The sequence below is a fragment of the Bombus vancouverensis genome, unplaced genomic scaffold, assembly GCF_051014615.1.
Source record: "Bombus vancouverensis nearcticus unplaced genomic scaffold, iyBomVanc1_principal scaffold0030, whole genome shotgun sequence".
NCBI lineage: Eukaryota > Metazoa > Arthropoda > Insecta > Hymenoptera > Apidae > Bombus > Bombus vancouverensis.
In genome coordinates this window covers 753,956-778,725 of record NW_027468921.1, presented here as the reverse complement: position 1 = coordinate 778,725, position 24,770 = coordinate 753,956, and the positions used below count along the sequence as shown (strand labels likewise).

General features: G+C 38.9%; 1 protein-coding gene across 2 annotated transcripts; it reads left to right on the top strand.

The window, feature by feature from the left end:
* The first annotated feature begins 2,404 nt into the window (after nt 1-2,404).
* Nucleotides 2,405-22,921, top strand: LOC143304317 (uncharacterized). 2 transcript variants are annotated; one of them, XM_076626778.1, is made up of 10 exons: nt 2,405-2,560; nt 2,812-2,909; nt 3,167-3,320; nt 4,190-4,335; nt 4,462-4,687; nt 4,759-4,983; nt 5,064-5,171; nt 7,273-7,719; nt 8,887-10,794; nt 21,183-22,921. In XM_076626778.1, the coding sequence occupies exons 8-9, from the start codon at nt 7,651-7,653 to the stop codon at nt 8,998-9,000; spliced, it is 183 nt and encodes a 60-aa protein (XP_076482893.1). In that variant the 5' UTR covers nt 2,405-2,560; nt 2,812-2,909; nt 3,167-3,320; nt 4,190-4,335; nt 4,462-4,687; nt 4,759-4,983; nt 5,064-5,171; nt 7,273-7,650; the 3' UTR covers nt 9,001-10,794; nt 21,183-22,921. The 2 variants fall into 2 exon arrangements, with proteins under 2 accessions (XP_076482893.1, XP_076482892.1); XM_076626777.1 differs by lacking the exons at nt 8,887-10,794; nt 21,183-22,921 and having other exon boundaries at nt 2,406-2,560; nt 7,273-8,279.
* The last annotated feature ends 1,849 nt before the right edge of the window (nt 22,922-24,770 follow it).

Below are 24,770 nucleotides of genomic sequence, written 5' to 3'. Positions count from 1 at the left end.
CGAAGCGGCTTCTCTAACTTTCGGCCAAAGAAACATTTCTAAAAATTTCTTGTTCGCTCGCATATGAAACTGGTATTAGGTTGGACTACTCTTTTTACGAGCGAGTAGAGCGAGCAACGAGAACAGTGTTTCTCTACTATATGTAAATGAATACTATACATTGTTTTTTATAAATATTTTTTATTGATAATTTCTTAGGGAATAACAGGCGATCGCTAAAATCTTCTAGAAATTGCTCAGGAAAATGTCCTTGACAACATATATCGAAGCGAACATCATTAGCAAAAACTCTGACGGATCATATATTTTTTAACAAGAACTTTAAGATAAAATATGCAAGAGAGCATTATTTAAAGAATTGAAAGAAGGATAAGTATGAGAGAGAAAGCAGGTTGTGACTTTTATTGATATAACTGTTTTACTATACTAGCAATAAGAGGAAAATTGAACAAAAGCTAATTAATTACATATATATGTCGGGTTCACATTATGATTAGGGTTAGGGGCGTGAAACAAATCTTTATTTGGATTAGACATTATTGTTATGCAATAGAGGAGATATGTACTAGTGTAAATATGATTATTACAGAATATGGCAAGTAACTGTGGTAATCAGATACTCGAGAAGCTAATGACAATGATCCTAGGTTCAATAACGAATCCGCGATTAACGGGATAACAGAATGCGCCTTCTTCCAAGGTCCACGTTGTACCCAACTTCCTTGTTTACGGTTCAAGTATTACTGAACTAACTCTTTGTTAAAACATAGAATATCCACCGAGCGTAAGGACGCTATGTAACTGGCTAATGTGACCTCACGAGGGAATAAGTCTCCGTCGCGTTGGGGTGTGTCTAAGGACACGAGATCATCGGATTCGTGGAGAGATGCCTTCGTTCGGAAAGTGAGGGAAACTGACGTTGCTGTTAATTGGTCAATTTCCATGTTGGTGGTTAGAGGAGGATGCTAGCCGCCCTTGAGGGAAAATTGCTAGCGGGAAGCGTCGTTCGTGAGAAAAATAGATTTCCCCTATCTTCTTGTAGTTGGTACAATGACTGTTTGTCGGTTTGAAGGACTTTAGTTAATTAAATCTTAAGATTTATAACGGGTCCTCAGGCTAGCTGAACATGTACTGTGGAGATGCGTCGACGTCTGTTAATCATCTTACCCGAAGAATAGGACTTGTGTGTGGCGAGCCACGGCACAGAAATCGTTGGAATGTTTACTGTCGCGTGCCGCTACAACTATTTCTTTTAAGGAGAGCTATAGAATCACTCCATACCTCTGTTACCAAGCTCACTATCATAAATCTGGAACAAATACAATCGGATTGAATGGCGGCAATCGCTTAATTACGGCTATGGTAGAATCTAGATTAAAGTGTTAAGGGACTTTCCCAAAATTCCAAAGGAGAGGCTCCGGTGTCCTTTCATCTCTGATATATATATATATATATATGCTCAGATTTCAGAGCTTAGTTTTAGGAGTAATGTAATATCGTAAGGTAGTTCGAATTAGAAATCAGTTGAAAATAGATAAAACCGAGTACGTCGTCTTTCTGTGGTTCGTTTACATTTAAGAGAGCCTGCGTGACTAAAGGCACGTAGTTGGTAGTTCTTACATAGGTATGAGGGAAACAATAGACAACGTTAGAAGAAGGACGGTTTCGCTATCCAAGGCGGGACGACCGAAAGATCAGAGTGTGCGAGTCGAAAAGTGTGCGTGTTGCGAGAATCAGAGCTAATTGAGTCGTCGAAGAGTAGAGTCGTGAGAATTGATAGAGTTGTTAGAGAGAGAGAGAGTGTGTGTGTTAGATTCGTTGTGACGAGGGTGGTCAAATAACTGCAAAGTTATTTGATATAGATACGAGTATTGCATTTAGTTTCCGTTAAATAAATATCGTTCTCTGTCCAATTTATATCCTTATATTCAGTTTAATATTAATAAATTCTAAGTAATCGGAAAAAAAATGCTATCCTTATTTCCACGATATTACAGTAATATATTGTATTTCCCAGATTACTTTCATTAATATTCGTCTTAAGACATTAATAACACTCAATTTTAATTTTATCAAAGCAAAATAAATATTTTTGTTTAATTAAAACTCTACTCCTAAAAAAATAAAACTTTTCTATTTATGCAAAATTGCATGCAATAAAAGTTTCAATGAATACACTTCGTTTTGTAACTGTTTTCTTCAATCAGAAAAGATAACGGCCAAAAAATTATTGTTATTCCACAACTAATTGGAAATTTTGACAGTTTAATTCGATCATTGGATCGATTACACGTACGGTGATTTTTCAAATTCGGAATCAGTTACAGACCTGACGGAATCAGTTACTGTCCCTGACAGGGACAGTGTGGCAAATCTATTCGTTCAACGCTGATTGGTTCCGCCATTTATAAAAGCGCTTCCTGCAGCAGTTATGTATAGATTGGTATAAATATAAATGTATAAAGTATACGTTTACAAAGTTGTCTGTAAACAAAGTGTAATAATATTTACCGTGTATTGGAGTGTATATAACGACGGAAATAAAGAATAATAAGAAAAAGTAAGATATTATTAAAAGTCGCTCTTATTAATAGATATAAATAATAGTTGAATAACCTTTTCATAAGATTGCTAAAGATAACCTCAAAAGAAAATACAACTTTTTTGCAAAGTTTAACAATAAATTATATTACAATTTTAAATTAACATCAAATTTTGAGCTACACACATCTTAGTAATTAAATCTGTATGGTGTTATCCGTTTTTACTTTAAGGTGATTTATACTTCGTGTTTATTACAAATTTTTGCAGTCATCATAGAGAACATACAGAATTAACATTTAAGTTTGGAACGTTAGTTCAAATGCCTGATTACTCAGCCAAGGGATGCAGAAACAAGTCAAAGAGTGGTAAGAAAATGTATTATCTTCCAAACGATCCCAAACGAAGAGAGTAATTGCGAATTAATTGCGTAACTCTTGGTGGAAAATAGAATGTAATTGAATATAAATCCAATTTTTAATATATTATGTTTAACAAAGTATTTGCATTACATTATTCCAGTCATACAGTATTTAAAAAAAATATATAATAAGCATAAAAAATGTATTTAAGTTTTCATTAATAAAATTAGACACTAATGACTTTACGCTGTTAATTTCCCTAGGCCATAGTTGTACACACAGGTCTGTTAACTGCTGCAAAGGAGATAAGGTTCTTAATGTCGCAAGATGTACTTTACCAATCGGTCACCATTGAACACTGCGATCGAGTAGCTAGGATTTTGTGTTTGGCGCCATTCTTCGGTGAAAGCACTAAAAGTAAAGAATATAAACTAAAGCAGTAAACTTATTCAATAACTAATACTATATTATGTATTTATTATAATTTCTCACCATTTATTTCAAGCAGATACAGATGTACAGATACAGATAAATGGAGTATTGTAGATACAATACTCCATTTATTACAGAAAGCATTGTTTAAATGAATATTAATTATGAACCATTATTAAACATGCATTATTATTACTAACAAACAAGTTTAACAAGACCACAATTTTCAAATTAAATATGTACACATATCTTTAATGCTTTTATATTTGACGCATATATTGGAAAGTAAGTTTGTTTTTAGTTTTTTCTTAATTTATTAAAAAATTGTGTAACTATTAACATTACCTATAACATACGTAAATAGTGTCATACTTAAAATATTACCCATGATTAAAAATTTTCAATGTTATTAAATTCTTTATTGAGGAAGCTAAATTATAATATAATTATAGAGTTTACAAAGGATTTTAATAATGAAAAAATATTTATTTTATATAACATTTATTAGACATTAGTTAGATATAAAATAAGAATAATATAATCATAATAATCATATATCTAAGATAAAAGTTGATCTCTATGATCATTAACATGGTGTTGCTTTTTCCTCACACCCTCCTGCTACACGCTTCGAAGCAGAACATACAGCGAGTAGATATTACGGAATCAGATCCAACAGCAAACAATACAATATGTATAGAACTCTAATCATGGAAACACCAACACCTTTGGTAGCCGAAGTTATGCACAAGTAACTAACCAATCGCCACCCTTAACACCAACATAGCCAAATCCATCAGTAATACGCTCAAGCAACCACCGTTACAATACTAACTAACGGCAATTACTTCCAGATGTAGCAGTATATGCACCACTGCGAACAGGCAGTACATTGACAGAGATTATAGAAGTAGCATTGGCAACTACTACTTATGAACCAAATAACAGGCAAACAAAAATAATTCCGCAAGACTTTCTTGACAAAATCAGAGGGAAAAAGGTAAGCGAAAGCAAAATGACAAAAACATAGAGCACGTGAAAGCAAAAAAACATCTAAACAAACTTGCAAAGGAAATAGAAAGTAAAATAAAAGATCATAATAATAACGAATTCTCAAAATTCATAGATTCACTTTCTGCGTACGAGAATTCCAACTATTTCCTATGGAAAGCCACGAACAAAATAAAGGAGCCAATTAAACTAATCCCAGCAATCAGATTAACGGACAACACATGAGCCAGAAGCACCGAAGAGCAAGCTGAAGAATTTTCCAACCACCTTTGTTGAAGTTATCTCTTCGAGCAACGCGTGATGAATGTGTAACAGAAATATATTTAAGTATAAGTGTAACTGTAAGTATAAGTATAAATATAAGCATAAGTATAAGTACAGTGTATACTAATCCAGAACCACACTGTGGCAGCGTTACATTACAACAGAGCTTCGAAGCCATGAGTCTATGGGTATTTATATAATTACGAAAACTGGCCCGTCTATATATACCCTGCTGCACCATCTGTGCATGGCATATTCCTAAAAAAGGCTATGAGACTGAGAGGCCCTTCAAATTGATTTAGAGCTAAACAATACTCAATAACATCAGGGACTAAGAGAACTAAATGCTAGAGAAGATGTAGTTTTCCTAGAAGTGAGTATTACTTCAACACCCTCCCTAACACTCGAAATCTTTACAAACGATTACTTTTTAACATCATTGTTATTTTTCAGACCTAATTTTTGTCGTAAATATTGAAATCTTGGTTTCGGTAACGCCTTCGTAAATATATCTACTTGTTACGTCCGGCGACTCTCTACACAAAGCAGACTCCACGCCACGTGAGTTCTATTAGAAACAGTGACAATGACTGTTTTGTATCGTATCTGGTTATATTATTTATTGTTCTTACTTGGTGCCCGATTTTTGTTAGTTCCTTGCATATATTTTTGGTGTTTGTTCTTGGGTATAGGTCTCTAATTACTACTTTGTGGTTCTTTTCTGTTTTGAGCTGGTATGTATGATGTATAGTATGTTTAATACTTGCGCCACTTTTCGAAAGATTTTTGGAGTATTTGTTTGCACTTTGACTTGTTCCAGTTTTAATTCCTTTATACTGTAGTTTTCTCTTCCGACAGTGTTGTTTAATAGTTCAATAAGGGTATCTGTTATTTGAGCATGAATGTAGATCGGTGGTGGTTTAACGATATGTGTTGTCATTTCTTCCTCTGAACTCGTATCTCCGTCTTTTATCAGTGAGCTGAAAGAATTTCGGAGTGGGATGTCCTGTAGCCACTGGTGCATTTCTGTATCGGGAACTTTTATAGCGCTTGTATTTAGGATTATTTTACGCCTTTTGTGAGCTGTTGCTACCTTCCAGTTTTCATCTTGATAGGATAGTTCGTTATTGTAGCTGTTTTCTTCCTGCTTTTGCAACGTTTCCATTCCTTTTATAGGCTTTCCTGTTCTTTGTTAATTGGTTGTTTTCTGCTTAACGTATTTGTAGCTTCATTTATGAAACATGTCACCCTTTTTTGTTTGGCGGCGGTATTGGTTGTTGCATTTTGAAACTTTTACCATGTGACAGTGTTCGTTAACGTTTTAACCTCCTAAATTCACTATTTATCGCACTAACACTGGAGCACATTTACTCGCGCCTGTTTACCTCGACTGCTCGGGCAGAATTGTCATTACAATGCAATTATCTATATTGTTACATCGAGGCCTTTCTTCTATTTTGTCCGGCAATTTTCATTTTTAACGTGATGAACATTTTCTTCTACATCATATTTTAAAATTTGTTAACAATCACTGTTTACAAATTGACGGCAAGTACCTGATTTGGGGTTATACGTTCTATATACATCGAACGTAACAATAAGGAACACAGAAAGCAACTGAGATATAACACGATATTGAAATTAGAAATTAATTACACCCTCGTAGCGGTGCCTGCATCAACTTGGACTAATTCGCAAACGATGGAAGTTGTATATGTTAGAGCGAAAAGAAGCCTCGCGTATTCAATCTCAGAATGTCATGTCCGAAGGAAGTCCATCTCCAACGTAGTTAATCGAACTATGCGTCTAATCGAACTTTTCGGGGTTACTTTCATGTTCGGTATCATTTTGATCAAAAGAACCTCAACAATTCAATTAAAACAACGTTTTGTCGATGAAATAAAAGATGTAGAAGCTTCATTTTTTCTATCGAAGAGATCTTAACAAAAGAACGATAACAGGTTGTACCTTAATGCCTCGATGAAAGAAATTTTATATTTTAACGTTTCAACATTTTAATGATACAATAGTATAATATTTTAATAAGAAGGGAGAAATGGTACGTTCGTGTACGATTTTATACTTTCAATCGGCAAAAATGATGTTGGAGGGGTAGAAAAGCTATTGAAAAACATTTGGATAATTTCTCATCGAAGCATCTGCAAATAGATCTTAATTCGATCTGAGGCGTCTATGTTGTCTGTAATAATTGTAGCTGCTGGCTGTAGATGTCGCTGCTGGGGTACTGCTATATTTTTCTAATTTAGATGCGTGGAAGAAAAATCGGACTACGGGCGCCGGGATCCGAATCCGAGTCCCGAACGTTCGTAACCTAAGGCGCTAACCACTGCGCTACCGTTGTCCGGTATTAGTTAGTGGCGGTATTTGTTGTCGAGTGCCGCGACAGATCTATCGAACGATGGCCCGCGGCCGGTTCGATCGTAACGTCGATTAACATGTATCAACGGCTGGACCCGCTAGTAACATCAAAATACAATTTCTTTTGTCAAGGGGAAACATTGAATTACAGGCTCGCCCTATCAATTCAAAATCAACTTCAAATGACGACTAATTAGACACTTTGGAAAGTTTCACATACATCACGATCACGATAGACATTACGCAGGACGATTAATTCGTTTCTAAGTTTCTCTTTGTACAGAACCATACCGTCGACCGATGGGTCCGCGGTAGAAAACGGTAACAAGGAAGGATGGCGGCAGGAAATCGCTGACTCCTAAAGCCGCGAGCAAGGAGGTTGGAGCGGAGGAAGCGGCGATTGAAGCCATGAACTTAGGTGATTAAGATTAAGGGTGCGCACCCTCCAGAACAATCTGGGACAGTCAAGACCTGCTTTTCCAAACCATTCTGGAGAGCACGGTTGCCCTAGCGGTGGTGGCCGAGCCATACAGAGTCCTGGACGCTCCGGACTGCGCCGGAGATACAGACGGCTGTCACCTGGACATCAGCGCCGGCATCGTCCGCCCACAGGGATCCGCTGGAGCGCGGCAAAGGATACGCAGCGGTCGAATGGTCAGGAATGGTGGTAGTGGCCGTATATGTGTCGCCCAACAGCGAATGGACAGCGTTCGAGGAGTTCTTGGACGGGGTAGGCGACTGCCATTACGATTACGAGATATAGTATTACGTTATAATACATTACATTATAACGTATTCCGTTAAATTGAATTACGTTATATCATATTACGTTTTGCCGTTCCTTCACATGCTGAGCAGAAGGCGAACGTTACCATGATCGCGGACGGATATTAAGACAGGTAGAGTGGGGATATGGTAAGAATAGAAAGGGAGGCAAGTGGGTCAACACAGCAGTTGCCCGTAACCAGTCGTCAGTAGGAATCGCAACCAGAGAGTTCTGAAGAAGTCGCTGGTCAAGAAAGTAAACGAACTGCGGAACGAAGCGCCGCGTATTAAGTTGGCAGCCTTCACGTAATAGAGTACATTCAGTAATATAGTATTACGTTATACAGTATAACGCTATAACGCATTACGTTATATAGTATAAGTAAAATCCAATGCAACCACAGCTATCAATATTGAAGATTAAATATGTAATTGAACGAATCTCCGCTTCTATTGAGGATATGTAGACAATTCGATGCGCGTTATACTCCACGTTTGATGTCAAATACAACGCACATCATCTGGTTTGCGCTATGTTCACTCTTTTCCTGTCAAATCCGATGCAATTATAATTTTTAATGCTCAAGGCTAAATATTCAATTCTACGAATCTCCGCTGCTATTGGACAAATTTCGACAATTCGATACGCGTTGTACTCCACATTTGCTGCTTTACACAGCGCACATCAGTCGGTTTGCACTATGTCATCTCTTTTGCCTGTCAAATCCGATGCAGTTAGAATTTTTAATGCTCAAGGCTAAATATTGAATTCTACGAATCTCCGCTGCTACTCAGGATACATAGGCAGCTCGATGCGCGTTGTACTCCACATTGGCTGCTTTATACAGCGCACTTCAGTCGGTTTGCACTATGTCATCTCTTTTTCCTGTCTAATCCAATGCAATTAGAATTTGTAATGCTCCAGGCTAAATATTCAATTCAACGAATCTCCGCTGCTATTCGGGATACAGAGGCAGTTCGATGCGCATTGTACTCCATATTGGCTGCTTTATACAGCGCACATCAGCTGATTTGCATTGTGTTAATCCTGGACCCTGTCAAATCCAATGGAGTTAGAACTTTTAATGCTCGAGGTTAAATATTGAATTCCACGAATCTCCGCTGTTATTAGGGATACCTAGGCATGTTGGGTCCCAAAGGTGCTAGTGGTATCATTGCACTGTTCACGCCCAGTAGTGCCAAGTGCCAACTCCTCCTCCAAGTCGGTGGGGCTGGTAAATTCTGACTTGTCAGTGGCTACGTAGATGGCGACGTGGCTTAAGAACTCATCCTGCCCGAGGAAGAGAACATGCATCATGGCGTAAACAATCACACGTCGCAGACCCGATCGGGTGTCGTGGCGGGTTAAGCCTTTCGTTACTGGCGGCTTCTCCTGCGTGACAAGCGCTCTGCGCCAAAAAGAAAAAACTTTCCTCGAAACAGGGTATTTATAACTTCTTAACACACTCACTTTTAATTGAAATTTGGGTAGGCCTACTTTGGGGGGGGGGGGGGGAGGACAATCGTCTCCCCTAACGCCACATTTAGTTAGTTAGTTCATAGGATAGGCCTAACGAGAAGACGCGGGGAGTGTACCGGCAGTAATTTCCAAGAGGTCTCGGGCACTGCTGCCAAACGTGTAGGTTGGCCACCGTGGAGTTTTTGTCAGTAGGAGTCTGGAACTACTCCACTAATTCTCCAGAATGCAGCGGAGTGTCCATGAGGATTTCTCCACGTAGAAGAAAAAAAGAAAGAAGGTGTTGAAGCATATAAATAGGTGATATATCGTATTTCAATTCTTTGAATTTTGTTTGAATTATTGTTAATTACAATCACAATTTCTGATAATATCATGCACACGATTAAGTGTAACCACGTTCTTAATCGTCATCGTTGTCAATTACAATTATAATTCCAAGGTTACTTACATTCATTTTAACGAAACCAATGTTTACTGCTAGAACACGCACATATTCGTACAACGATGTTAAAAATCTGAGCATAATGGAAATGTACGTACAGCAGATACTCACAGGAAAAACCAACGAGACTACTAATAAAATCAATGAATTAGAAAAAAGGAGCTATAGACAAATATCTTATAATATACCGTGGCATAATCTGCAATTTATTATAAAATAATTGATCCGAGCAGTATCAATTATAAAAGAAGATGGCTGAATATGATAGACACTGTCGAATACTAATCAAATATAATCATTTAGTTAATCTTTAAGATTTAAGTTAAGATACATCTTTGAGGAATCAATAAGTGTTTCGCTAATAGCCTAATAGATCTCTTGATAGATCAAACGAAGAAATACCTAACCGCGATTACAGCCAATTGGTACGTATTATTCGATACATAATTAATATTTGTATCACGTACAGCGATGCAAGTGGTATTGAAGAAAATAGCCATTTTATGTTACAACTATAACGAGTAAATTTACTCGTTTAACTTGAGAGGAATTAAAAAGGTACCTGACTTTTAAATAAGCATTAAATAAGAAATTTAAATATCGCAGACGGTGATGTAGGTGTTATTCAAGAAAAGAGAACATTTTATTTTGTAATTAGCACGAGTAAATGAACGAATATCGATAATATAATATAATGATTAATATGAATTTTATCTGGCTGATTATTTAAATACCATAACATATTTCACAGTAACGTCATCGACTGCCGTTAGGCTCTTTTCCCTTTTTGTTCAAACTAATTGATAGTCGAAAACTAGTATCAAGGAGGTGTGAATTTAGTCTTAGTTTGTAGAAACTATTAAAATGATAAAAATGGATACCGTATTAAATCGTCGAAGGCGCCAATTTACGATAAAAATTAAAAATTACGATTAAAATTGTTCAATTTGATTTTGTTATAATGGAAAACCCGTCCTTTCCTATGTCAAGAGATCGTTAACGTTTGATTGACATCTCGACACCTTGTCAAGATATATAAGGAACGCGGAAGTCGCGCGCGAGCTCTTTCGTGCCTGAAATTCCGGACAGTGAACATCCAAGAAGAATTTAAATATAAGGTAAATAAAAAAAAATATCAAATAACAACATTGTAACTAGTAATTTATAACGTCTAAGCCATTAATTTACAATACTTGAGAAATTAATTTACAATATTTAAGCTATTAATTTATAACATTTAAGCCATTAATATATAACATATAAGCAATTAATTTATAACGTCTAAACTATTAATTTATAACATTTGTTGAGATATGTATAATTTTCTGTGTTGGACTGGGTTAAATGTGTAGTAGAGATACTTGTAAGTGAATATCAGCGTGTGGATGTATGTGTGTGCGCGGCGTCTCGAAAACAGATGAATGTAAACTGTTCAGTCGGTTAACAGAAATATAATACGTTATATGGTATGCCGTTATAACGTATTACGTTATATGGTATGCCGTTATAACGTATTAGGTTATATGGTATGAAGTTATAACGTATTACGTTATATGGTATGACGTTATAACGTATTACGTTATATGGTGTGACGTTAGAACGTATTACGTTATATTTTATAACGTTATAACGTAATACGTTGTATGCTATGACGTTATAACGTATAACGTTATATGCTATAACTTTATAACGTAATACGTTATATGGTATGACGTTATTACGTATTACGTTATATGGGATGACGTTATAACGTATTACGTTATATGGTATGGCGTTATAACGTATTACGTTATATGGTATGACGTTAGAACGTATTACGTTATATGGTATGCCTTTATAACGTAATACGAAATCGCCAAGGTTGAACCTAACTATTTTAGCGTTGTTTTCGTCGAACCTATCCTTATCGTATTTGACGCTTGCTTCTATATTCTTTATCGCCTGCTGTCTTACATTTTTTTTTTTTTTTTTATTTATTTGTTGAAATTACAATCAATTCTTGCGTTGAGAATTTTCAGTAATTTTTCTGGCGTGGCGCAGTGACATGGCTGTTTATTTACAATAAGTTAATACTTATTATAGATAGGTATAATTTATAAGTATTATAAGTAAGTGCATATGCTCAATTTGGATAATTAAATGAATCTAACGTTTAGGTCTAGCGGGTAGTGCCTCTTCAGCCTGCGAATCTGGTCCGTCGTATCGAGTAGTCCAGTGATTAGGGGGTTTCGGTGTTTGTTGATTCTTTTGCTATATCGGTCGCTATATTTTGCTATTTCCTCTTTGACGGTGGGTATCTTGAGGTCGCGGTGTATTGTTTCATTGGTTACATACCAAGGTGCGTCAATTAGGGATCTTAGCGTTTTCGATTGAAAGCGTTGGAGTATTTCAATGTTGGAGTTACTTGCTGTTCCCCATAGTTGGATTCCGTAGGTCCAGACAGGTTTTATTACGGTCTTGTAGAGGGTAATTTTATTGTGTATGTTTAGTTTGGAGCGTCGGCCCGTGTGCCAATAGAGTTTTTTTAGTTTGTCCTTTAGTTGCTTCGTTTTATCTGAGATGTGTGTCTTCCACGTTAGTCTCCTGTCCAGGGTCATGCCCAGGTATCGGACTGTGTCCCTGCTAGGAACTGTTGCATTGTTGATGGTGACCTGGGGGCAGGTTTGTTTTCGGAGCGTGAAGGTTACATGTGAGGATTTCTTTTCGTTGACTTTGAAGCCCCATTTGTGAAACCACTTTTCCATGGAGTCGGGACTTCGCTGGAGAGTGGATGAGGCTATTACCGGGTCTGCGTGGGTAGCTAATAGCGCTGTGTCGTCTGCAAATGTCGCTATTGTTATATCGTTTGATATAGGTAGGTCGGCAGTGTAGATGGAGTACAGTAGGGGTCCGAGGACACTACCTTGGGGTATGCCGGCTTCTATTGGAAATGTTGCGGAAGTGGCGTCTAGGCATTTAACCATGAATTGTCTATTGATTAGGTAGGATTTTAGGATGGAGTAGTAAGGGTGAGGTAGGATCTTTTTAAGCTTGTATAGTAGCCCTTCATGCCATACTTTGTCGAATGCCTGTTGGATGTCTAGGAAAACCGCTGAGCAATATTTTTTCTTTTCGAGTGTTTGGCTGATCGTATGAGTTAAGCGGTGGATTTGCTCTACTGTAGAATGATGTTTTCGGAAGCCGAATTGGTGATCTGGGAGTGTTTTCAAGTTCTCTAGGATTGGAAGGAGTCGGTTCGTGAGCATCTTCTCGAATAGTTTGGACAGGGTAGGTAAAAGACTGATTGGGCGATAGGAGCAGGTTTCGTATATCGGTTTACCGGGTTTAGGGATGAGGGTAATCAATGAGATTTTCCAGGCCTTAGGATAGTGTTCCAGGCGAAGGATAGCATTAAAAATCGATGTGATGAGTGCTATCCCTTTTGTGGGAAGTTCCTTGATTGCTTTATTGCTTATTAGGTCGTGTCCTGCTGCTTTCTTGGGGTTTAGGCGACTGATTGTTTCTATAGTCTCTGCAGAGGAGAAGGGTTCGATAGGAGGGGACATTTGGAAGGGGGTGTGCAGGTATTCAGTAACGTCCGCGGCGGCTTTGGGGGAATGGGGTTTGAATACTTTTGACAAGTGTTTAGCAAACAGGTCGGCTTTTTCTATAGGGCTTCGCGCCCATCCACCTTGCGGACGGCGGATAGGTGGGATTATTTGTGGGGGGCGTGTGAGTTTCCTGGAGACCTTCCATAGTGAGTAGTTGGCGTCGGCTGTGGGGGATAAGCTGGCGAGGTATTTATGGAAACAGTCGTTTTTATAGTTTTTTAAGGTTCTGGATAGCTTTCTAGTTGCGTTGTTAAGTTTGCGTTTGTCCTCCGGTGTTCTATGGGTCTGCCATACTCTTCTTAGTCTACGTTTTTCTGCTATTTTTTTTTAGTATGTATTGAGGATATTCTTGTTTGCTGTTAGATGGCTTTGTCGGTGTGGAGAGGCGGATTGCGTTTATTATGCTCGTGTTTAAGTATTCCGTGGCTGCTTCGATATCTTCCTTTGTTTTTAGTGGGGTGAAGGCTGAGGTTGAGTGTGTAAAGACTTCTCTGAAGAGCTGCCAGTTGGTGTGTTGGTTGTGAATGGAGCCATTAGGTGTATTCTCGATGATTGCTGTCTTACATGGGAGATATTTACTTCTCTTTCTTCGATACTGTCGGGTAGGGATAAGCCGTAGGGTCTCGCTGTTTTACCGATTAGTAGTTCCAACGGGCTTGACTTAGTCACGCGGTTGGTGGTACAATTCAAGGCCAGTTGTATTTCCCCGATCGCGTCTTGCCAGGACCGCCCGGTGGTTTCTATTGTTGTGAACATGTTTTTTAGCGTACTCATAATACGCTCTACCTGTCCGTTGGCCCTACTAGCTCCGGTCGCAATCAAATGGAGTTTTATGTATTTATCTTGACAAAAGTCTCGAAATTCTTTGCCCGTAAAACATCTTCCCTGATCCGCTATTATCCGGCAGGGACTGCCGAATAAAAATATAGTACTTAAGTGCTTTAACGGTACTAAGGAAATCTACTTTACGAGTATGATGCAGATATGCGAATTTAGTGAAGACGTCGACCAAAACAATGACATACTCTTTCGAACCACTTTTACCGCTTAGTTTGCCCGTTATGTCCACGTGAACTGTATGCCAAGGTATGCTGGTCTTAGGTATAGGATGTAATTCAGCTTGTATTTTACCTGAACTGGCCTTCGAAACTTGACAAGCGTGACAGTTCTCTACGAATTGGCGAACATACTCCGCCATTCCTTCGAACCAGTAACACTCGTACAGTTTCTCAAGCGTTTTATCCCAACCTAAGTGCATAATTGACTGTTGCACATGGTTAATAACAGACCACCTAAACCCTCTCGGAACGACGGGCAGGCAGAGAGTTCTATCTTTTCTCTGTATTTTACGATGAAGGGTGCCGGACCGTAACTCATATTCTCGTATGAGCTTCCGCGAGCTCTTCGTTCTGTAATTTATCGACGATCTCGGAAATTTGTGGGTCGCGACGTTGTTCCGCTAGTAGCCAATCGTCGGAGATTTCGGTTAGGTTAATTTCTTTCTCTACAATTTTGCTGAACGTACTGCGATCCAAGTCTACGGGATTTCGCGAAAAGAAATCTACGTGGGCCATTCGTTTACCTTCCCGGTACATAATGTCAAAGGTAACAGTTTGCAGGTAAGCCCACCATCTGTAAACCCTGTCGTTCAAGTGTACCTTATTACTGGATGCTTTCAGGGAGTTGCAATCGGTGACAACGAGAAATTCTCGTCCGTGTAAGTAATGACGGAAGTGCTTGACGGCGTTTACAACTGCTAACGTTTCCAATTCGTAGGAATGATACCTAGATTCCGCAGGGCTAGTTCTTTTGCTGTAATACTCCACTATTCGATTTTTACCTTCGACCCTGTGCATTAAAATGGCTCCATATCCTTCAGAGCTAGCGTCCGTATGTAGTTCTATGGGGTAATTGGGGTCAAATATCATTAGCACCGGCGCGTCAGTCAGGACGGAAATTACCTTTTATCTTATCTGTTCGTGCCTATCCGTCCAAGGTATATTCTTGTTACTCGAGGTAAGTGCGTACAGGGGTTTCATTACTTGTGAAAATTTGGGAATGAAGTTTCGAAAATAAGAGGCCAAACCTATGAATTGCCTAAGTTGTGTGACGGTCGACGGTGCAGGTAAAGAACTCAAGGCTTGTATTTTACCCGGGTTTGGACGGACTTCTCCGTTACGAATTACATATCCCAAGTAGAGTACCGATGTCTTTAAAAAGGAGCATTTTGAAAAGTTAAAGGAGAATCCGGCTTTCACGAGGGTATCTAATACGGTGCTCAACCTTTCTAGGGCTTGATCTACTGAGTCGGCAATAATTAGGACGTCGTCCAAGTAAACAACAACGAACGAATACGCGAGGTCGCCTAAGGCGTTGAGAATGGCCCTCTGGAAAACGGATGGTGCATTTTTCAATCCGAACGGCATAGTCACGTACTCGTATTGCCCGTCGGGTGTAACGAACGCCGTATATTCCGTCGAATTGGGATGAATGGGGATTTGGTGGAATCCGCTGGCCATGTCCAGGCTAATGAAGTATCTCGCCTTCTGCAATCTCGCGATTTGATCCGCGATGAGGGGTAGGGGATACCGGTCCGCGACCGTATTTTTATTTAATGCCCGCAAATCTACGCACAGTCTATCTGAGCCGTCTTTCTTCTTTACAAGTAAGATAGGGCTCGCGAACGGTGAGTTGCTCGGCCTCACGATTTTTGCTCTAATTAACTCGTCTATTCTCTCACGCACTATCCTACGCTCTTCTTCGCTAAGTCGGTAGGGACTTCTTTGCACGGTAACATTAGGATCGATTAACCGTATTTCTAACTGGCCCGTGCTTACGCGAGTACGTGGGAAGCCCGTAATGAATGAATCTTTGAATTTCTTGAGGACAGAAATTAACCGACTTTTATCATTACCAACCACGTCAGTGTCAACCGCATTGATATTGATCTCGTCCTCGGAGGTTTTACTACAGGCATTAATAGTCTTCGTTTTACAAATATCGACGCTATTCCGTGTAATAGTTACATCAAAACCCTGGCTTAAGATCTCGCGGCCAATCATGATATCATAATGCAAGTGACTATCGGCCAGAACGTGGAAGGTTATCTCCAATGTAAAACAGTTAATGCGTACCGTAGATAAGATCTGGGATGTACTCTTAACGCAGGTGTTTCCTATTCCTCGCATAACTACTATATCTGTCGTTCTCCTACCGGAGAATTTCGGAGCGACAGATTCTCTAATTAATGAGCACTCGGCTCCGGAATCGAAGTAAAATGGGAACGACTCACCCAGATGACTTAAACTACCGGCTGGGGACTCCACCACGCAGGTGTAACGTCAATTCATATCAGAGACCAGGCCATACACCACGGACAGGATGGCACCCAGATACCTGCATATCCCTGACGCGCACCCTCAATAGTCTTAAGTGCCTACCAGGGGCACTTGGCATTTTTATAGTTAAGGTCGTTCGGACCAAGCGAGTATTTCCTGTCGTAAATTCCGTCCCTTGTCCTTAGATACCCCCACCCCTAGCTTTCTTCAGACACAGTATCGTCAGTAAGACTTCACTTATTCTGTATCCTTAGAATAGTCAACATATCTATGTCGGTCTCTACTCTTATAAGTCGCGTACTTAATGTATCGTTGTAACTAAGTCTGACATAACGTGGTTGGAGTGAATTGTGATTTATGTTAATTCAGTGCGTGTTACATTGTGATTGCTGAATTCATAATAAAGGTTGATTAAAACCAAGTTAATAGTTGTGTTACGACTCAACTATATTTTATTTTCACCAACCAACCCAAAAATTACGTGACACAGGAGTTGACTTTACGCTCATCCTTGGGGCCTGGTCTACCGTCCCGTCGTGCCGGGCAGTTAGATGCGATATGGCCTTCCGCATGACACCTGTAGCAAACCGCCTTGGACGGTGCGGCCGGTCGGCTTCCTTCCTGGCGTCGTGCATCCCTCTGCTGTTCATTCTGCATCCTCTTGCGGCAGTCCTTTATTCTGTGTCCGAGAGTACCAGTAATGACACCTCGTCTGGTGGCCCGATAACTTGCGTCGCTTAGCTTCGGGTTCCGCCGGTGCATCTCTCGGCGAAAATGTCGACTCTTCTTCGTAACAAAAGGGTCGCATTTCGCTCAGAAATTGGTCCTCCGTTCTGATATCGCTCGTGAGGGCCAATCGTTTAAGACGTTGGTCGTGTGGAATTAATATGTAGAGAGTGACAGCGTTAAGTATTTCGTCTAGCGTAGAATGTTGCCACCGCGTCTGCAGGAGGGAACGGACACGGCCGGCAAACGCCCCCGTGGATTCGCCCGTTCCCCGCGATTCCCTGGATACCTTGATTAACGATGAGGACGTCGTCTCTCGGCCACCGAACTGTATAAGGAATCGTTCCTTAACTTTAGACCAAGTAACTTCTCCGTCTCCCGTCATTCGTGCCAGCCAATGTGCTGCAGAACCCTGTAGAGAGTCACTTAAGGCAGAGTATAGCGCGTCATCTCGCAGGGGGTTGTTCTGCATGGCCCTACTAACAGCCGCGCACCACGCGGCTGGGTCGGCACCTGCGACTTCTGGGTTAAAATGTGGTAATTTGGTGATTCCCGTATTTGGTCGTTGCATTAGCGTATGAATTAGGTTGTTCATGACAGCGACCTGCCCTTCCAGCGCTCGCAACCGTTCTGATCCCACTTCTGATGTCGGATCGTCACTGGGAATGGGGTTGTGGGCGTCAAATGAATCTTCTCGAGGATTAGCCATTGATACGGTACACACAGGCGTAGTTTATTGCAATGATAGAATTATTACAGTCTTGACAATTGATCACGGCAGTTCGGCACTCGCGACACTAGTGACGATGCTCTCGGGCTCAATAACGAATCCGCGGCCAACGGGATGACAACAGAACGTACTCACAAAGTCTAAGTCTGAAAATAATCACTGATCGCGAAGGCGTTACTCTTTAATCGATGAGATCGCGAGCGAGAATGCCTTTCCCGTCCCGATGATGCCACAGAGGAAAATTATAACGGGGTGTGTCTAAGGATACGAGATCATCGGATTCGTCGAGAAAAGCCTTCGTTCAGAAAGTAAGGGAAATTGACGTTGCTGCTAATTGGTCAATCTCCATATCAGTGGTTAGAAAAAGATGCTAGCCGCCCTCGAGGGAAAGTTGCTAGTGGGAGACGCCGCTCTTTGAAAAATATGGTTTGAAGGACTTTAGTTAACTAAACCTTAAGATTTATAACGGGCCCTCGGGCTAGCCGAACATGTACTGCGGAGACGCATCGACATCTGGCAATCATCTTACTCGAAGAATAGGGTCTGCGCGTGGCGAGCCACGGGACAGAAACCGTTGGAATGTTTACTGTCGCGTGTCGCCACGAATATTTCTTTTAAGGAGAGCTATAGAATTACTCCATACCTTTGTTAGACAAAGCGTTCATCCCGTGACCGCGGCTACGTTCGGCGACTGACTGTCGCCTCGAGCCCAAGCTCATTATCACGACTCTCGAACAATTACAATCGGGTTGAATAACTACAATTGTTCAATTACAGCTATAGTAGATTCTAGGTTACAATGTTGCGGAATTATCCAAAATTCCAAAGGCTCCGGTGTTCTTTCATCTCCGAAATATATATATAAATTATATTTAAGAAGTTTGGGATAGTTTAAAGATGAAATAAATTGCTTTTTAAGTTTAATCTCTTACTTTCGACGAAATCAAGTTTCTCTGGAATTTGGTGGAGTTTAAGATTTGATATCGGTGTCGTAGGAGTTATGTGACACTTTAAGGTGGAATAAATCTAGCGAGGAGTTTAAGGTGCGGCAAAGGAGCGTGGAATGTTGCAATAGAAATTTATTGCAGTGTTAGTGCATTGGTAGATTGATCAAATTTACGTGTAGCGTGGGTAACTAATGGTAAATATTTTGCAATGTGTATAATTTCTCAGTAATCTGAGGTTTATAAAATCTATTGACAACTAATGGAAATTGTTGATTTAACAGATCAATTTTAAATTCCTCGTTAATCTAAATTTTTTAATCCTATTTACAGCTAAACCTTACGACGAAAAATTAACGAAGTGGAATAAAAATGGCATTGTGATTCTTCTCGTCGTGTATCGGTGTCACATCAAATTTAAGAGACAGTTTTACTTGCGGATGCTGCGTGTTACGTTGGTGAAGTCGACGAAAGCGTAAAATAGGAGCTCGTCCGAAATACACTAACGCGGAAGGTTAAATTTAACGCAAAAGGCTGAGAAATTAGTCTAAAACTCGAAGTTTCATTGGTACGACGCACTTGAAACGCATTCAAAGAGGTCGGCGACCTCGAAAGGGGATGAACGCAACTGTTTCGTGGGAATTTCTTATTGTGGCTTATTTGGATGAAGCTGCTTTAAAATCAGCGCTGGATTCGTCTGTTTTTTGCCCGGAAATCATAAAATGTTTAGGCCAGGCGACTCCATGTACAGAAAATGTTATGTCCACTTTTTACGTCCGTAGAATTCAACTCTTTACTACTATGCACTTCTTCTCCAAAAAAATATCGCGTTTCAATATTGAAAAAAGTTTCAATAATATACTATCCATTAGAAGAATGATAACATGATAACCTTACAAATTATTAGTATTAACAAATTCTTATCGTCGTATAGAAATGCCAACTATTGCTTCGGTAAAACAAACAAAGGAATTTTACAGGTAAATTTTACAAATTACAAGTCATCTTATAACGCAAAATACGACGTGTAAAATTGTCTCAATTTATTAATAGTATTAATAAATTATTATGATAAAAGATGCAGGAATCTTAGCCTCATGAGAAATTAGAGATGAAAATGAGTGGGAAAAGATTAATCACTGGTCCTCCTAAAAAGATGCAGTCCCATGGATGGATGGTTGTGCGAGTATTAAAGCAGCGCAAAACCGTTCCCCGAATTCTCATCCCGGACGTCGTACGACCAAAGACAAAAGCAACTCACTCGAGGGCATTGCGGAGAGACATTCATCGAGGACACAATAGTATTATTCCAGGAAGTGCTAGTTCTTCCTAGATTCCGGTTACAATGTTCTTAACGCGTGGAAATTAGTCTTGACCAGGAAACATCTATAACGGCATGTATTTTCTGCCGTGATTGTAAATCTGTTTGGAACATGCGGTTTGTCCGTTAATCTAGGCGCTGTTGTTCAATTGAGTCAATATTATTTGTTGGTAGATTAGTGTGTGCAAGAGCGCTCTATCCATTATTGACCAATTCGAGCACGTATTGGTAAATTTCACACCGGCAATTACGGTGAAATCGTTCGTGGTCGCTGGAAATTAGCAGTATCGTTTGCGGTCGTGAGCTGATTGACACTGCGTGAGCGGGGAATTATGTGAAGCAGCTTTGCTTTGTCGTTTCATGCATTTAATAGGTTTACGGCGGTGGACAGAGTTTGTAAAAAATGAAGACAAGGCAGAAAAAGATTATTTTTCATTTTTTACTATTAGATTATTTTCAAAGTGATCTTTTCAGTGAAATATGATTGACAAAAAATAAGATCTATAATTGAATCATTATAGAAAATAGAATAATATTGATAATAAAGAAATAAAAATCAATTATAGAATAACATATAATAATAATAATAATAATAATAATAATAATAACAATAATGTGGATAGACTTTATGTTTACTTTTATATGTATAATGATACTGTTTGATCCTTGAATTAAAGTTAAGATTAACGTTGCGATTATGATTATCCTTTGTCTGACTAAATATATTTGAAGTATCAATTACAGTAGAATTTTTGAAAGATTCTTGGCTGTTAAACAAAAAACTGGTTCCTTTATATTTCGCTCAATTATCATAGAATCGTGAAACTGACTTTCACTTCAAATTTTGTCTGTTTCAGGAGTAACAAGTACCTGCAAAAATCATCCATCAGCCGGATATGTGCTGTCGGAGGGTTTTCATTAGCATTCCCGTCTTTCTAACTGGTAAGAACCAATTCCTTCAATTCTGTCAACTTTAACCTTTTGAAAGATACTAGTACATAAGTTATACGTTTAATTTTTCTTGAATTCAGGCATGAATCTAAAAGATACTGTGAACTATCTCTGAGTGTATGAAATCAGTTTAGAAATCCAATGGAAATAAAGTTAATTTTAACGCCGAATAGTCATTATTTTTCTTAGAAAAATAAAAAATGATCGTCCTTTAGGGAAGTTTTAACAGATTAATTTATAAAGAGCTGAAACAGAATATTCATGTCATGCATGAATACGGCTGGTGGATGGATCGAGATCTAATCTAAAGTTTATGTTGTGTCATGCTAGTTTACACAGCTATCATTCGCTCGATCGATCGTTAAGCTGTTGAACTCGATTCAAGACGGACATTTTGACTCTGTTCAGAAGAAAACTGCATTTTAATAAATTTGACGGAATAGAGATTATGATAGACTACAATGTTTTTTTAATTATATCATAAAATTTATTTATTTTTTTTTAATGTCATGTTAGAAACTTCAAATACTGTCCAAAACTTCGAACGTAATCGTTTTAGAAATTTGTAAATTACTTAACGACCAAAAATATTGAATTCTCTATTGTCTGAAGATAGATTCTCTATAATTTAAGTAATTTATTCGTCGAGAATTGATATATAAAGACTTAAATAATAAATTAATTGAAAAATAATTTGCGACTAGTATTGAAAATTTCAATGAAAAGCATATGTATATAGTTTACGCTTCGAGAATTATATGTATTGAGAATATGTATTTGCGCTGATTCTTTGTCCCGCTTGTTATCGCATACGTGTTATAATGATCCTCTAACAATGCTTTCAGGTATGATATTGTATACATTCATCCAGTTTCATTCGACGCCGGTGTCACGTAAAATGGATACTTGGGTTGCGAGAGAAAAGAAAGCTGAGTCGTAGCCCAACTATTAATTCTCTTTTATCGAACTTTATTATAATTTTGGCACTTACAGTAGAATAACGTTGAACAGAGAAAGGGGTGTTGTACAAGAACAGCAACTAGAACGAGAACTCCCCGGGCTGGGTGAAGTCTCGGCTTATATACACCCTGGCTTGGGGATGTTGGGGAGTTTGGTGTGGATTCCAAGGAGTCCGAAAGTCGGGGTTGGGGCCTTATCTCTGATGGGGACTAAGATGCGTCGCGGCGTTGGCGTCCGACAGTCGGGAGTCGATGTCTTTTCTCTGAGAGGTAATTGGTGTCACACCGGCAATCGTTACGTCGGTTTTCATAGGCCTTGGCATCGTGTTTTGTGGATGCGCAATGGTCCATAACGTCTTCGTGTGGCAGAGGGTAAGAACATATCGCTATTAAAAAAGAAAACGAACACGTTCAAACACGTCTAAATCATCTTTTATGTGTATTTTACCCGGAAATCATTTTATCGTGAAATTTTGTTTTTCAGAGTTACCATAATTTATCTGGTAGAGTTCATAAAAATTTTTCTGAAATCAATTGCAAGCTTTTAGGAAACCAGGATTTTTCACATTTTTAAGAAGCGTTATAATTATATTGCTGATCTTTATACGTTCGTGCGAAATTGAAAAGTACGCAAATGGCGCAAAATGCATAAAATGCGCTAAAATATACGTATATAAGAAAACAAATCTCGATTAAAATTTTATTTCTTTGATTATGTTCGTAAAACTACAAACTTGTATAAAAATACGCATTCTAGTTATAAGTGTTAAAATATTCGATCTAGTCCTTATCACATTCATGAAAACCTCCATTTAACCATTCGTTGTATCAACAAACATTCATATGCAAAACTTACCACCTACCACATCCTCCGCGTATTAATATAATCCCCTTTTATAAATTATACACTTTAGAATGGACTGGTTGGGTCAGAGTCATATAAGCTTACAAGTTCTCGAGGAGTTCTACCGAAGTTACATTTACGTTTGCATAATTTCACCGAAAAAGATACTCTGTAGAATGACAGGTTCGTTTGTTTATGTGATCCGCGATCGCAACTATTTCAAGGGGATTTTATAAATAACCATACACACGATATTCAGTGTATTTTCGTATTCTCGTTTATTTTTAGGAGATTTGTAAAACTGTTGAACAAAATAATTGAGTAACGATTATATTTGCTGAGAAAAAGTCTTTTTCTCTGTACCCCTCCTTCTACTTCAAGCATGTAGTATTGACAATAAGATTGACAATGGCTGAAAGTAATCCAAAAGAGTTTTCACCATGGTTATCGGTAACGAAAAAGATTTGAATCATCTTTAATACTTATTCGTAACTAGAATCATTTCAACTAAAATGTAAATTCTTATATTATAACTTTTTTAATTTGTTATGGCCCCTGACTACAACCTAACCTATCATTCTTATTTCGTAGGAGAAGACGAATGCCGTGAAGGCGTTAGCGCGCGAACAGTGCGAAGCGGCGGTACAGCTGCAGCGTCAGCAGCAGCTGCAACAGCACCAGAACCAGCCCCAGCTACAACAGCAACAACAACTACGTGGCCCGTTAACCATCCACCATGCTGGCTGCCCAACGAAAGTCGGGCCCGTGACGAACCAACTAAATACCAGCCACGCAATGCACGGCCGAGCTGCACAGTACCAACACTATCATCAGCATCATCATCATCGACACGTGTCAATGTCCCCACCGCCCTTGTTGCTCTCATCGCCAGCTCCGATCGCGGCGACGCACAATCATCAGAACGTGAGCGGACACAGAAACGTGGTTACGCCACCGGATACATCAGCAGATAGATCGCCACCGAGTCCTGGAAATAAGCTAAATAGATCGCAGCATTTGCCACGGGAAGCAACCGGCAGCGTCAGTCCTGGTCTTCCGGCTGCCACATTGGATCTAAGTAGCGCAGCAACCACCAATAGTCCGCATGAATTGTCCACGTTAGTTTAGAAATTTGGTCCGAACATTATATCTTCACATAGGATTGGAGATTAATAGTTGATAGTTAATTTACACATCGATCTTTTTATTTGTAAATTGGGTCGTGGTTTAGAGTTGGTTTGTAAAAATTCGGTCCTAATTGTTAAATGATGAATATTGATTAAGAATAATAGGCATTGATGTACCAATCTTTTTTTAACTTATATACTTGAGCACACGCATTGGAGATTTCACTTTTATTCAGTGAAACAGCAACTTCATTACTCGCTTATTCAATACGGCAATTGCATATATTTCATGGACATTTTAACAATGTTTTGAATAATTTCTAACGGTACAATTGTGATGAAGTGAAAAAGATCGTGATAAGAAACAGAGAGAAAAGTTGCTCGTTAATGAATATTGACCAGAAATAAAGTAATTTCTAAAGAATATCCCGAAGACGTCGTAGATATTACGAAAGGAATGATTAATTTATACCCGCCTGTATCTTGCCATTACCACACTATTATTATTATTATTAATATTGTTAGTAGTACTTGATTACATTATTATTAATATTAATATTATTG

Excerpts from the sequence above, each read along its gene's own strand:
- LOC143304317 (XM_076626777.1), top strand. The coding sequence starts at position 3,221 with ATGTCGCAAGATGTACTTTACCAATCGGTCACCATTGAACACTGCGAT. Across the intron at positions 3,321-4,189 it reads CTTCGGTGAAAGCACTAAAA|ATGTAGCAGTATATGCACCA; the intron begins GTAAAGAATATA and ends AATTACTTCCAG. Across the intron at positions 4,336-4,461 it reads ACAAAATCAGAGGGAAAAAG|ATTCACTTTCTGCGTACGAG; the intron begins GTAAGCGAAAGC and ends CAAAATTCATAG.